Source organism: Denticeps clupeoides, chromosome 13, assembly GCF_900700375.1.
Source record: "Denticeps clupeoides chromosome 13, fDenClu1.1, whole genome shotgun sequence".
NCBI lineage: Eukaryota > Metazoa > Chordata > Actinopteri > Clupeiformes > Denticipitidae > Denticeps > Denticeps clupeoides.
In genome coordinates this window covers 6,120,755-6,133,544 of record NC_041719.1, presented here as the reverse complement: position 1 = coordinate 6,133,544, position 12,790 = coordinate 6,120,755, and the positions used below count along the sequence as shown (strand labels likewise).

Below are 12,790 nucleotides of genomic sequence, written 5' to 3'. Positions count from 1 at the left end.
TTCCGGCCAGCAGAACTGCTGGATGCGCTGGGTTAGTAGCGCTAACCCGGATCTCTGAGCGATTCTGATTTGGTGACAATTCTGGCTGGAGGAACCGCCAGATGCGCTGACTCAGGTTAGTAGCGCTAACTGTTAAGCCATGCAACTTTTATGGTAGTAAATTGTCGTTTTAATGATTATAAGATGTATTTATGTGACAGAACTTCCAATGTAGACATGGAGTAGTTAGGACTCGGTTTCCGTTCAATGAAGAACTCAGATTTGTGACTCATGAGTTATTTATTGGATCCGAGTGATTAACCTGGGTGAGTCATGAATCACACAGTCATCCAATTTTGAAGATAAAATTCTAGAAATAGTTTTTATGATGTCCTACTAATCCCAGCCAGCTAAGAAAAAATTAAAAATACACCCCAAACAAATGCTTGGGTCTCAGAAGGCTATGGAGGCTATTATCAGAAGACAATGAATTATGTTAAATGAATGAGATTCTTCCTTTTTGGAATATGGAATTCCAGTAAACTGGAGACCAGAGGAGCAAAGTTCTGGATTAAAATGTACATTCACCTTGCACAACCTTTGGGTAAGATGTTTAGCGTGTACTTCAGTTTATGTGGCCTGGGAATGTACGAGTGTCTGTCACCTGCCACATGTTTGATGCGGTGGATGACCTCCTCATCCGTTGGTGTGGTAACGGGGCTCAAGGCCTCGTCTACATGCTGGTTGCGCAGGTGAGGGAGGGGCCGCTTTCTTCTCCGTATGGTGGAGTTCTTCACTGCCTTAGCTTTGGGAGACGGCCTGTGGGCCTCGGTCAGGATCTCCTCCACCTTTGCCAGCTCCAGCTCTATACATGCATCAACAAATTACAGAGAGACACTGGATCCGTGATCAGAATGTTATGGTTTGTCTATGTGCAGTAACGGCTTCCCATGAACGACTTTTACCGAGGCTCCTGAAATTCTCATCCAGTCCACTCCAAAAGTTTTTCTCAATGAAGCCCTTGATGAGACCCCACGGCTGCTTCCTGTAGCGCAGTTCTGTTGAGACCCTGTGGAAGGCCCAGTTCATTGCACATTAATCCTATTTTATCCTATTACAGGAACAGAGAGAACGCAGCAGGGCAGTTCTGGGGGACTCACCTCAGGCGGCACTTGTTCTTGGCCACGCGTGTGAGCATGTAGCGGTTGATGGTGTAGAAGTAGTCGTGGTAGGGCACATCATGCGTGATCACCTCCGCGTCCACGATGTAACACTCACTCTCCTGGCTGGCCTTGTACAAGGTCTGGCCAGATTGATGGAGCACACGGATTATGGTGAGCAATGAGTCCTTCGAATCAAACTTCTTATCCAGTACAATAGCTGGGCCACCACTTCACCATAAAATTATCCATTTTATCCACCCATCATTATCCTTTCTTTTTTAATTAAGTGTATGTAAGAGCTCTTTTTAGTCAAAGTAATTCCTAAAAAGGAAGGTTTTAGCTTGCATTTGAAGATCAACTGTGCAAATGGCATGGGCAGAATTCATGACAGACTTTTTAGTCTGTTTTTATTTTTTTGATATTGTGTCACCTGAGTCTCTGTAACAGCTGCAGTTTTAGGGGCCAGTGGGTTGGACAGGGAGATGGTGTACATGATCTCTCGCGTCTGATTCCCTGCCTCCTCCTTCTTCCACGGTTGGTAGACCACATCTATCAGTGTGTGTGTGAGTGAAAGAAAGAAATAAAAAGAAACGGAGGGGTCAAGGTTTAAGATGAAGAAGAAAAATCCAAAAAGCACACTCTCACACGACCAACCTGAGAATTTTCGCTGCTCCATGAAATCATTCATGAACTGTGATTCGGTGAAGAGGATGTCGTACAGCTTATCCACACTGAACTTGTAGACCTCGTTAATGTACTGACGGCCGTTCAGGTCCTCATGGAACGCCTGCACTTCTCCTGCAGAGGAAACAAATGTGCCCGTCCCTGTCAGCTACTCACCCATCTCTGACTGGCTGCTTTATTAAAAGGATCAGGATCGTACCTTCATCGTGGGTTTCTGACGAATCACTGAGCTCCGTGGGGATGTCCTCGTTGTCGTTGAAGTCGAGCGAAGGAGACGGAACGGGTACGCTTCCCACAATCTCTCCTTGGCTTCGGTCCTCTATTGGCGGTGTTACAGTCAGCAGGTCTCCGTCTGGCAGGCAGTCGGTGTACTCCTCAGGAGCGATGTCAAACTGCAGCCAGCAGAGGGCGCAGAAGAACATCCTCATTATTCATTAACAGCCACCTCAGCCACTTTAAAACTTGACTACGTTTGTGCCAAGTGCCATGGTAACATCACCTTAAACACTAATTTATAAGAGGCTGGACTCACAGAGATGGGGACCTCTGTGCTGCTGGTGGTGGAGGTAACGATGCTGTTGGTCAGTGGCTTCTTGTGTGTGGGTGGGGGGCTGCCATCGGCCTTGGCCTCCCCACTGCTCTTGGAAGAATTGTCATTGCCGATCTCGTTCTCCTCGGCTGGAATCTCCTCACAGTACCTGACAAGCAGTCACAGAGGAGAAGTCACCTACAGCTTGAACTGGCCATCTGGAAATTCACTTTCTAGCAGCAGGACACTGGCATAAAATCTAAGAATGTTTAAATGCTGTAAATGTAATAAAAAAAAAAAAAAGAGTATAAAAATAGCTGTAATTACACAGTAATAAAAGCCATGGTGTAAACGTAATCATTAAATGATTATTGGAAGTGTCAGTCATGCCTGATTGTCAAGTTTAATTAGACAAATTTTGTCTGCATCTTCCTGTGCTCCTCTGTCCTTCTGTTCCCTCTCCTGTCCACTAGGGGTGTTGAAATTAATCATATAATCGCTGCATCGCTGACGTGGACGATATTGCATCGATGCAGTGCAGAGCATAATCGATTATCATACTGATGTTGCTTGGTGATTTTCTGTTGGTGAATCTCGTTAAAAAGTAGTGCAGGTAGTGACTGTGGCGGCCTGTTCTACAGAATACAGTGCCGTTCCGTGTCGGAGTTTTACGCTGCGTGGCGTGGCGACCATGACGTATTTTTCCAATAGACCAATAGAATCCAAGCGGGGGGTGTCTTCTTTACGCCACTTCGAAACAGACACACGAAGCGGGAATGGAGGAAAAGCGGATCTTTCTCTGAGAGATCTACAACACAACAATATCATCTTACCGGGATTTACAAAAACACGCATATTTTTTGTGCGGTGAGCATTCAGTTGAATTAAAAAAAATTAATTCTGTAATGAATACTAATTGGAACTAAGGTGTCAGAATAATTTGGACTTTACACGTACCAAATATTACTGCTTTTATGTAATACAAAATGAAATAATACAAGGACCACAGGGACAAGGACCACAGAGCTTGGACCAGTCTTCTCGGTTTCTCTGCTTGGTGTAGATGTTGATCTGCATCAGGACCAGGGCAGACGATTAACTCCGCCCACAACATAGTGCCGTGTGCATTTAAAGGAGAACTACCAGTATATACAACTGTTACAAGGTGAGAGCGGACGTAACAAGTTTTTCTGCTCTGGAGCAAATCAGAGCGTCCACACAGACGAACGAGACCTTAACATCATGTGACCATGTAGAAAATGTCTGGGATGCATCGCGATGCATCGATATCGAGGCACTGATAATCGTATTCGAATCGAATCGTGAGACCAGTGAAGGTTCACACCTCTACTGCCCACCGTGAGGAATTGAACACTCTGATGGTGTGTGGGACAAAGTCTGTTGGTTCTGGATCCTGTCATTGAACAGGCTTCTCTGGTTTATGAATGTGTGCAGAGGGTGCCTGAAATTGTCCATAAAGGTTTAGTCAGAGCTGACAGTGTTGAGCTGATGCTGGATATTCCCATAGATATACAGTGGAGGAAATAATTATTTGACCCCTCGCTGATTTTGTACGTTTGTCCAATGACAAAGAAATGAAAAGTTTCAAAACAGTATCATTTTAATGGTAGGTTTATTTTAACCTCTTCATCGATGGTAACTTGAAAGCACATTGTAAGTCGCTCTGGATAAGGGCGTCTGCCAAATGCCGTAAATGTTAACAGTGACAGATAGCACATCAAAAGGAAAATTGAAAAATTAACTTTCACTGTATTTCATTGAGGTGCTGTGGTCAGATGAGACCAAAATTGAGCTCTTTGGCATTAACTCAACTCGCCGTTTTTGGAGGAAGAAAAATGCTGCCTATGACCCCCAAAACACCATCCCCACTGTCAAGCATGGAGGTGGAACCATTTTGCTTTGGGGGTGTTTTTCTGCTAAGGGCACAGGACAACTTCACTGCATCAATGGGAAAATGGACGGAGCCATGAATCGTAAAATCTTGAGCGACAACCTCCTTCCCTCTGCCAGGAAATTGAAAATGGGTCGCGGATGGGTGTTCCAGCACGACAATGACCCAAAACATACAGCAAAGGCAACAAAGGAGTGGCTCAAGAAGAAGCACATTAAGGTCATGGAGTGGCCTAGTCAGTCTCCTGACCTTAATCCAATAGAAAACCTATGGAGGGAGCAGAAGCTCAAAGTTGCACAGAGACAGCCTCGAAACCTTAGTGATTTAGAGATGATCTGCAAAGAGGAGTGGACCAAAATTCCTCCTAAAATGTGTGCAAACTTGGTCATCAACTACAAGAAACGTTTGACCTCTGTGCTTGCAAACACGGGTTTTGCCACTAAGTATTAAGTCTTTTTTTGTTTTTGGGGGTTCAAATACTTATTTCACTCAATGAAATGCAAATCAGTCTCTATCTTTTATTTAAAGTTATTTTTTCAGCGAGGGGTCAAATAATTATTTCCTCCACTGTATATATTGATTATGGATAAGCAGGCAAGAGCTACAATAGCCAAACCTCATGATCATAATTTTATCTGTAATCCACTACAGCAGAACTCTAGTACAGGCTACAGTATCCAGGGCTTCCCATGTCTAATGTTTCTCATGCGTGCATATCACTGTCCAGCATAATACACTTTGAATAATTTGCAAAGATAAAATCTCTATCTCCTGCCTGGCCCTAGGAACTGGAGTCAATTTAGGTGTCCCTAATAAAGTAGCCAGACAGGTAAAAATTTTGTAGGCTTAAACCAAACTATTCCCTGTCGGTGGAGGCATTTTTAAAAGTGAGTGTTCATCAGCCATGAAATCAGGACTTGTGTTACTGTAAAAAAAATAATTTTCAAAGTTGCTCACCCCATGGTGTTAAAGTCATCGTCAGGCGGGACATAGTCCTCGTCATCACTGGTGAGGCCCAGCTCATTGCCATAGCACTGATGGACAAAGTGCCACAGTTCTTTGGGACAGAGGGGCTTCAAAGACATATACAACATCCATTCAGTTTATTAGAATTCCATCAAAATGAGCAAAGAAAAAAAAAAAACACGAAAAAGAACAAATTTTAATTACATAACTAACTTGAACATTGAAATACCAATACCAAAGACCCGACAACCAGGTGAGTCTTCTCACCTTCTCCAGGAGAGCATTCTGCCACAGCCTGAACATCATCATGTAGGTCCGGTCCCGAGCTCCGAATGAAGTAAAAAAGTGCTGGAGGAGGCATGTGAGAGGAGCAGATGTGAGGAATCAAATTAAAGCGAGTCAAACGTTGTCAAGCACTTGCAACAGCAACCAAGGCCACAGCTCACCTTCTCAGTGTCCGTGCAGACCTGTACGGCATTGGGAATAAGACGTGCTGTCTTCTCCTTAGTCATGGAGCAGACGTCCTTCAGGCGTACTGTCAGCTACACACATATATGCTAATAAATATCACAACTTTTTAGACAGAAAAAACAGACTGTTGTGAAGATTAATTGGTGTTGTATTGGATTGTAAACATGCAAATGAGTCATCAGGTATTTATGAATTCTGAGTTTAATCATTTGCTGTAAATATCACATTTAATTTTGTAAATTGTGTAATTAATTCATCAAAACACAGTGGACTACGGAACAAAATGACACACAAATGACCATTAAAGGATTGATCACAAAATCTCCCTTTAAACTGGCTGTATGTGAGAAATGTTGAAGTGCAAAAGGTAGAAGACAGGCGTCAGATATAGAAAAGGGTTTTATGAAAAGTTTATCTCATGGTAATGCAATGGGTCTTGGAAATACATGTCTCAAATATGATACACACAGCATTAATAGGTTAAATTCTATAATAATAAAGGATTACAATCCTCCAACTCACAATCCTCCAACTCACATAAAAAATAAGCACTATAAGTAAATATGAATAATTAATGAAAATGAATACTATTCTCTGAGTGTGTTGAGTGTGTATAACAAAATATCAATGCTGTTTGCAGTCAGACCCAAAATAATTTTCAGCAATGGTTTAGAAAAGGAAGAAGTCATACCAGTGTCTCCCACCGAAAGATGTTACTGTAGAAACAGATCCAGTTTTCTGAGAGGTAGAGCCGGCCCTGCAGCAGGATGTCGCGCTGTAGGGCGCACGAGTAGTCTGTTGGCACATGCAACACAGCAGGTCAAAGGTCACAGGTCTGACACGACGTAAAAAAAAAAACAAAAAAAAAAAAAAACATCCGGTCTTTCGACGCCACTGTGTAAAAATGTCCCTCTCCGCTGGAGTGTGTGATAACTGCGTACTCACCCACGATGAGGCGCTCCGTGTCAGGAAGCTGTTTGAACAGTTTCCTGAAGTCTTCATTGCGCTGTTTGTATGTGGGGCTCAGAACCTGATGGAGACAGAAAAGGAAATTTAGGAGGGAGAGGGTTTCTTTCATTTATCGCACATGCAAGCACATCTGCACACATGTACACTAACACACGCACACACACACACACTCACATACACACACATGCATGCACCCATACTCGCTCAGAAGGGCTGAATCTATTGTATGTGCAGATTAGCTTCATAGGTCAGCACAGTGTCATCTTGTATCAAGGCAACGCATTTAGTTGTTTGATGAAGAAAGAAAAAATCCACTAAGGAGCTCCTTCTTCTTGATCCAGACACTCACAGCCGGGACCTCCTCACTCTCCCACTCCTGGCTCTTTCTCCTCTCGGTGTAGCTCCAGTGCCACTCTTCACTCCATGTTGACCCTTCTGGAAGCCACCCCGCCAGGGCTTCATCCAGATCCAGCAGGCCCTCCCAGTCCAGAAGGGGATCTTGAAATGGATCCATCATCATGCTCTGAGTGTATGCTCCTCTCCCACGGGCGTTTTCAGCAGTCTGATTCCCTCACGCCCCTCGTGTCTGAAACCGCTCTTCTGGTGCAGCCTGCTGACTATAGTCACATGACCCCCCGTGCGCTCACACTGCACTACAGTGGAGCTGTGGTCATCGCCCTCTAGTAACCTCACTCTGACAGATCCTTCATTATTCCGGCGAGCGTCTTGTTTTTGCTTCCAGCTGCTGCGTGAAGAAGACCTCCTGATCTTTCTCAGGCCCCTCAGCCTGGTCAGCAGCCCATTGTCTCCTCCACAAGGTGACCTAAACAGGCCTTTTTTGCGAGTCTTCAGTTCAGCCCAGTAAGTCTTTACGTCTCTTACGTTCCTTCTCTTCTCCTGCACTCAGACTGTCCATCTTTTCCCTCTCTTGCTCTGCATATCTTCTCTCTCACACGCTTCCACTCTCCTCTCTACTCTCTCCACGCTCTCTATCTATTTATGCTGCTCTTATATGCCGCCCCCTCCTCCTTATCTGCTGCTGTATGGGCGCAGCTGTTTTCGGCTCCGTGGCTGTGCCTGTTAGGGAGGAAACTCTGCGCCGTGTCCCCATCGTACGCCCACCAATTTCATCCTGTATGGAAGATGCTAGTCAAATAGTTCAGTAAAACATAAGTATGTCATATAATGAGGTGTGATGGCCATTTAATGTGCTTTGTACGGTGAAAATTAGCCTCAGCACAGGGGTAAATCAAGTTCCATTTTGAGTTATCCAACTTTCAATCAGTAGTTACAGGGACAGTCCCCCTGGAGACACTTTTTTGTGGTTAAGTGTCCTGCTCAGTGACACAATGGTAGTAAGTGGGGTTTGAACCTGTGAACCAGAACCTGGTTCAGTGGCCGAGTGTGTCACCCACTAGGCAACTACCAAATGTAACTGAAGGGGCAATTGTCAGCTGGAGCTTTTCCTTGTACTGATTCCTCAGAAGATGAGCTTGACATGAGGTTGGAAGCGGCATGAACAGGAGGGCACTTCCAGGACTGTAGGATGAAAACGAATGGGCGTTGGGCGGTTACCCATTAACCACATTAGCAAACACTGAGAGATGCTGGTGACTGGCACGATTGTGCGGCCAGGTGTGGCACTTCCCTACTCACTGTGCCAGCCATTGACAATAACCCGAGATGAGGAAATACAAGTCGGTTAATACATACAATGATTAATTACTGAAATCCCATTGACACCTTCCCGGATGGCGGTCCAGTTGCTGTACAATAGAGAGGAGCAGGGCAAAGTACTGAGGCTTTTAGGGGTGACCAATACTTTTAACCCTGTAATATGATCAAATCTGGGTCACTTAGCACCAAAACCAGATGCATGTTAACGTTAGCATCTTACAACATGTGGTGAATTCTGGGTAATTCCGGCTCGTGTAGAGAGGGACGATTGGTCGTACACACGGGTTCCATTGTAGTGAGCGTGTGAAGAGGTTTTTCTTTTTTCTTCATTTGGGGAGGAGTTGGTGGCCTTTCATCACTGGGCCCCGGAGCTGCACAGAGCTCCTCATTGTGCTTCATGTCTCTTCATGTTCAGGATGTTTTTCTTCTTCTCCTCTCAATTCCTGCCCTTTATTCTGATACGTGGGTAATTTTATGTACGTGATGTTTTTTTCTTATAGTGAACATTGCCATGTACAATTAATGAACTACCAGGGCTTAGAATCCCCAAAATGATGTCTCGGGGTCACGGGAGATCACCAATCTCACACACACATGCACACACACATCAGTGTCATATCATCTCACAGTTCAATTTAATGCATTAAGAGAGCCAGCAGTTTGGCCATCACGGACAACCATGTAACAGCTCCCAGGCACGTGCGTCAGCTTAAGTCAGTTCAAGCATTAAGGATCATGGGGGTGCCATCATCATATCACAGGCCCACAGCTCCAGGCACAACCTCAGCCTCATGCAAGTGGCCTTCATCCCATCGCTGGGGTCTAGCAATGGACAGCCATCACAGAGTGATGTGATTTCTGAGGGGATTCAAGTCTACAACTGACTGACGAGGCGGTTAGTTATCATTTTTATTTGTAAGGTGTTGATCAAAGCCTACTCATTACGGTACAGTTTAGTAAACCTAAGTGATAGCAGAGTGATAGCCACTTTCACTAGTGTATTGTGTACCAATTATTAAGCTCTGCAACAAACCAGCGACACAATAATTCAGGGTAAAAGTGGCTATTTGTGAATAAGAGAATGCAGAAGGCTATTAGTCTGCTGTTTGTGATGAGCAGATGGAAGCAAGATGACTTTCAAACAACTGAGAGGCCTAAAGCAATATTGCGTGTGAAGCTAGAGAGACGGATCAGGTGGAAAAGATGATTGACAAGAGTTCAAGTCATGCTTACTCTCAGGATGTGTTGTCTTTCATGCTAAAGGGAGAGAAGCAGGGGTACAGAAAAATAAAGACAAAGACCCCCAAAACACATTACATGAGACTTCAAAGCCACACGTCCCATGGAATTTCACCAAGGATGGATAGAGACTGATTCAGCAAAGAAATAATGAGGAATTGTCCACCAAGAGCCATTTGAACATTGGAAACAACTAAACGAAAGAATTTCAGATGAGGTGTGGACTGCAGCGTTCAAATGTTAAAATTAGCTGAAGCACGCCACCTTGTGGCTAAATCATGTAATCAACATTAAATAATCCAACTCACCTAATTGATTCATAATTACAGCAATCAAATTTCTTCAAAGATCTATTCATCAGTCGTAATATTTTTCCAAGTGTAACTGAAACAAACTTGACAAGTCCGATACCCTGTATGCTACAGAAATTGACATGATTTTATGGAAATCCAGGAAAATACTGTTTGTAACCCACACAAACACACACTTAAAAGAAGAAGATGTGACTTACGTTGTACCAGCTCTGGCTTTTCTGAATGGAAAAGAGAGAAAAACAGAGACAGAGAGAACTGTTAGTTACACAGTGTGGCACAGAGGCTGGGGTCAGCAGCCGGGGTCATCTGCAGGGACTACAGAGTATCGATTATGGATGTTAATTTGAGATTAGAATAGGACATTTGAACGGGACTCAATCTGTATGCAAACATCTCATAACCGAAGCATCATCCACGCGGGTAAAATTTAACGATAAGTCCTTGTATCTGACTTGCTGCGCTTGTTGCAGTGGGAATAAATTTCTGTCACTAGGGGGCGCTGTAGCCTTCATGTCCAGGCCTCAGCAGGCAGCAGTAAAAATGCATACGCTGTCAAATTAAATCCATTACTAAAACGGAAAAAAAGAAAAAGAAATGGAGCTTGACCATGGATTTATCACTGCATATGTTTTTATGTCATTTGCATTGGAAAAATCCATGCCCTGAAAATGACAGGAAGCTGCCCTGGCTTTTACAAATAATTCACGAGGAATAGGAACACGTTTAAAACCGAATAATGCACTCTGGAGACAACAGATTTACAATCAATGTCTTTGTGTCTCTTGAAAGTCTGCGAATATTGCTAAATAGAGGAAAGAGACAAAACACAACAAATGGTGGAAGGAGAGGCACAGAACACAGGGTACCGAAACCAGCTAACAGAGAGGGGTCAGGGGTCCAGCGGGCAAAAATAAAAATGTGATGCTTACTTTGATGAGGTTTAGCCTGTCATACTGAAAAGCAAATTTGAAGATAATGCCGCATTAAATCATATTACAGAATGAGGCTTTAAGCAAAAGAAAGAAAGAAAGAAAGATGCCCACAGCTGCAGCTCTCTCCAATATTGGACTGGTATATTTATTGTGATGATTATGTAAAAATATACGTGTGTACCGTGTTATACTGCAGAGGATGCCACCTATTTCCCAACAGTTTGAAGTGTGTTTTCCAGATATTCCACACATTACTATCCTAAACTGCGCATTATATCAGCAGAGCAATAGTTAATAACGTTTAAATTACACCCTGAAATGAATCTGAATTCCAAGATTCACCTTATGCTGCATTATGATATCATTAATTAATATCATTGTGATATAATAAATTAACAATATGATTTTCAATACGAATTACAGCTTATATGAGTTCCTGTGTTGATGCAAAGTAAAAGTCCAACAGTTTTCATGTAGAAATATGATCCATACAAATTGCATCTCAAAATAAATATAGATTGAGGATTCAATTGCTTAAGCGGCTAGATTGATAGGAGCTGATATAGCAGCTTTGATTAACACCTAATAAAAAAAAATCAATCTCTCAGTTTGTGCGCCTCTAGAAACAGTGTTATAAAATTGCATAAGCTCTTTCTGCTGTGTTCCCAGGCTCGATGCTAGATTAGGGCATCAATGTAAAAGAACAGAATTCACATGGTTGGACAGGAACAAGCAGGACCGATCGGTGAGTGAGTGTGTGTGTGTGTGTGTGTGCATACGCTCGTGTTCTTTCTTGGCTGCAGGATGTGATGATGTAATGCCTGAGCTCCACTGGAGCGCACAGGCTGGTCCATCAGCAGGAAACTCCCCACGCGCTGTGTGCACTGTCTGCTAATCCCTGAGCTAAAGCCCCCTCATACACCTGTTCCCAAAGGGAACTACAGGACTTTCAAGGCATTATTAAAGCATTATTTTAGAATTATTAAAGAATTTTAAAGCATTATTTTAATTACAAAGCCCACAGGATTAAATGACATTCAGCCAGTTTAAACTAGAGCAGCTACAGTAACCGTGACAATTGTGTGCTGATTGTTTGTTTTAGTATGACCTAAGCTTCATAATATATGCAACCATTCTCACCTTAATTTAAAAAAATGGATCCTCTGGTCAACCCCCTAACCCTTTTTCCGTGGGTAATTTTTAGTTTTGGAATGGAAAAGATTCTTTTTCTCAGTACAGTGCTGGCCTAGCGGGTAAGGAAGCGGCTCCGTATCAGAAGGTTGCCAGATTAAATCCTGAACTACCAAGGTGCAACTGAGGTCCCCTTGATGAAAGCACTGTCCCCGCACACTGCTCCCCGTGTGCCTGTTATGGCTGCCCACTGCTCACTTAGGGTGATGGTAAAATGCAGAGGACACATTTCACTGTGCGCACTGTGTGCTGTGCTACAGTGTTTCACTTCACTTCCTTTTTTTCACTTCACTTTCTTGGGGTAATTTCAAATTACCAAAAATGTAGGTGCATATGTGGAGATAAAAAAATCTTTAAATATTCTCTCTGGTCTAGAGATGCAAGAATGAGTAAATTTGTGCACATTTAATTATGTGTAGTTATGATGGCAGGGGAAGGCAAACTCGGTCACAAAAAGAGCAGAGACACACACAGACACACAATTGGTATGATGGGTGCGCCAACAAAGAAAAAAAAATAGAAATGCTTACTTTGGAAAGTCGCTTGCGAGACTAGCATGCAACAGGAGAAGAACAAAGAAAAACAATGACACAAAATGCCAAGAATAAAGAGAACAGGAAGAAAAGAAACACAAATGTCAATTTCATGTCAAAGACATTTCAAAGGACATTAACAAATGCACTGAGTCACAACAGAGGGTGGGAGTGGAGAGGGGAGCACAGAGAGAGCATGTGACGGAGGACAAAGTTTAAATTGGTGGTAGA

At 43.3% G+C, this 12,790-nt stretch overlaps 1 protein-coding gene and 1 long non-coding RNA gene across 23 annotated transcripts in view; one reads left to right on the top strand and one right to left on the bottom strand.

Moving 5' to 3' along the window:
* gramd1bb (GRAM domain containing 1Bb) overlaps positions 1-12,790 on the bottom strand; it is a 77,217-nt gene that overhangs the window by 5,346 nt on the left and 59,081 nt on the right. For 11 of the 22 annotated variants that reach the window (XM_029001751.1, XM_029001753.1, XM_029001757.1 and 8 more), the window contains 15 exons: positions 12,557-12,577; positions 10,833-10,856; positions 10,101-10,121; positions 6,650-6,734; positions 6,396-6,499; positions 5,680-5,775; positions 5,501-5,581; positions 5,225-5,340; positions 2,359-2,524; positions 2,026-2,218; positions 1,797-1,940; positions 1,573-1,691; positions 1,140-1,282; positions 945-1,048; positions 644-844 (listed from right to left, as the gene is read on the bottom strand). In XM_029001751.1, the coding sequence (XP_028857584.1) occupies positions 644-844; positions 945-1,048; positions 1,140-1,282; positions 1,573-1,691; positions 1,797-1,940; positions 2,026-2,218; positions 2,359-2,524; positions 5,225-5,340; positions 5,501-5,581; positions 5,680-5,775; positions 6,396-6,499; positions 6,650-6,734; positions 10,101-10,121; positions 10,833-10,856; positions 12,557-12,577 (1,618 nt within the window). Of the gene's footprint in view, positions 1-643; positions 845-944; positions 1,049-1,139; positions 1,283-1,572; positions 1,692-1,796; positions 1,941-2,025; positions 2,219-2,358; positions 2,525-5,224; positions 5,341-5,500; positions 5,582-5,679; positions 5,776-6,395; positions 6,500-6,649; positions 6,735-9,583; positions 9,608-10,100; positions 10,122-10,832; positions 10,857-12,556; positions 12,578-12,790 lie in introns of all 22 variants that reach the window. The other 11 variants (XM_029001763.1, XM_029001759.1, XM_029001761.1 and 8 more) reach the window with 5 other exon arrangements.
* The window catches only part of LOC114802644 (uncharacterized), a 29,632-nt gene continuing 24,247 nt past the window's right edge, over positions 7,406-12,790 (top strand). Inside the window, exon 1 of the long non-coding RNA XR_003751750.1 lies at positions 7,406-7,534. This is a non-coding gene — a long non-coding RNA (uncharacterized LOC114802644). The remainder of the gene's footprint in view (positions 7,535-12,790) is intronic.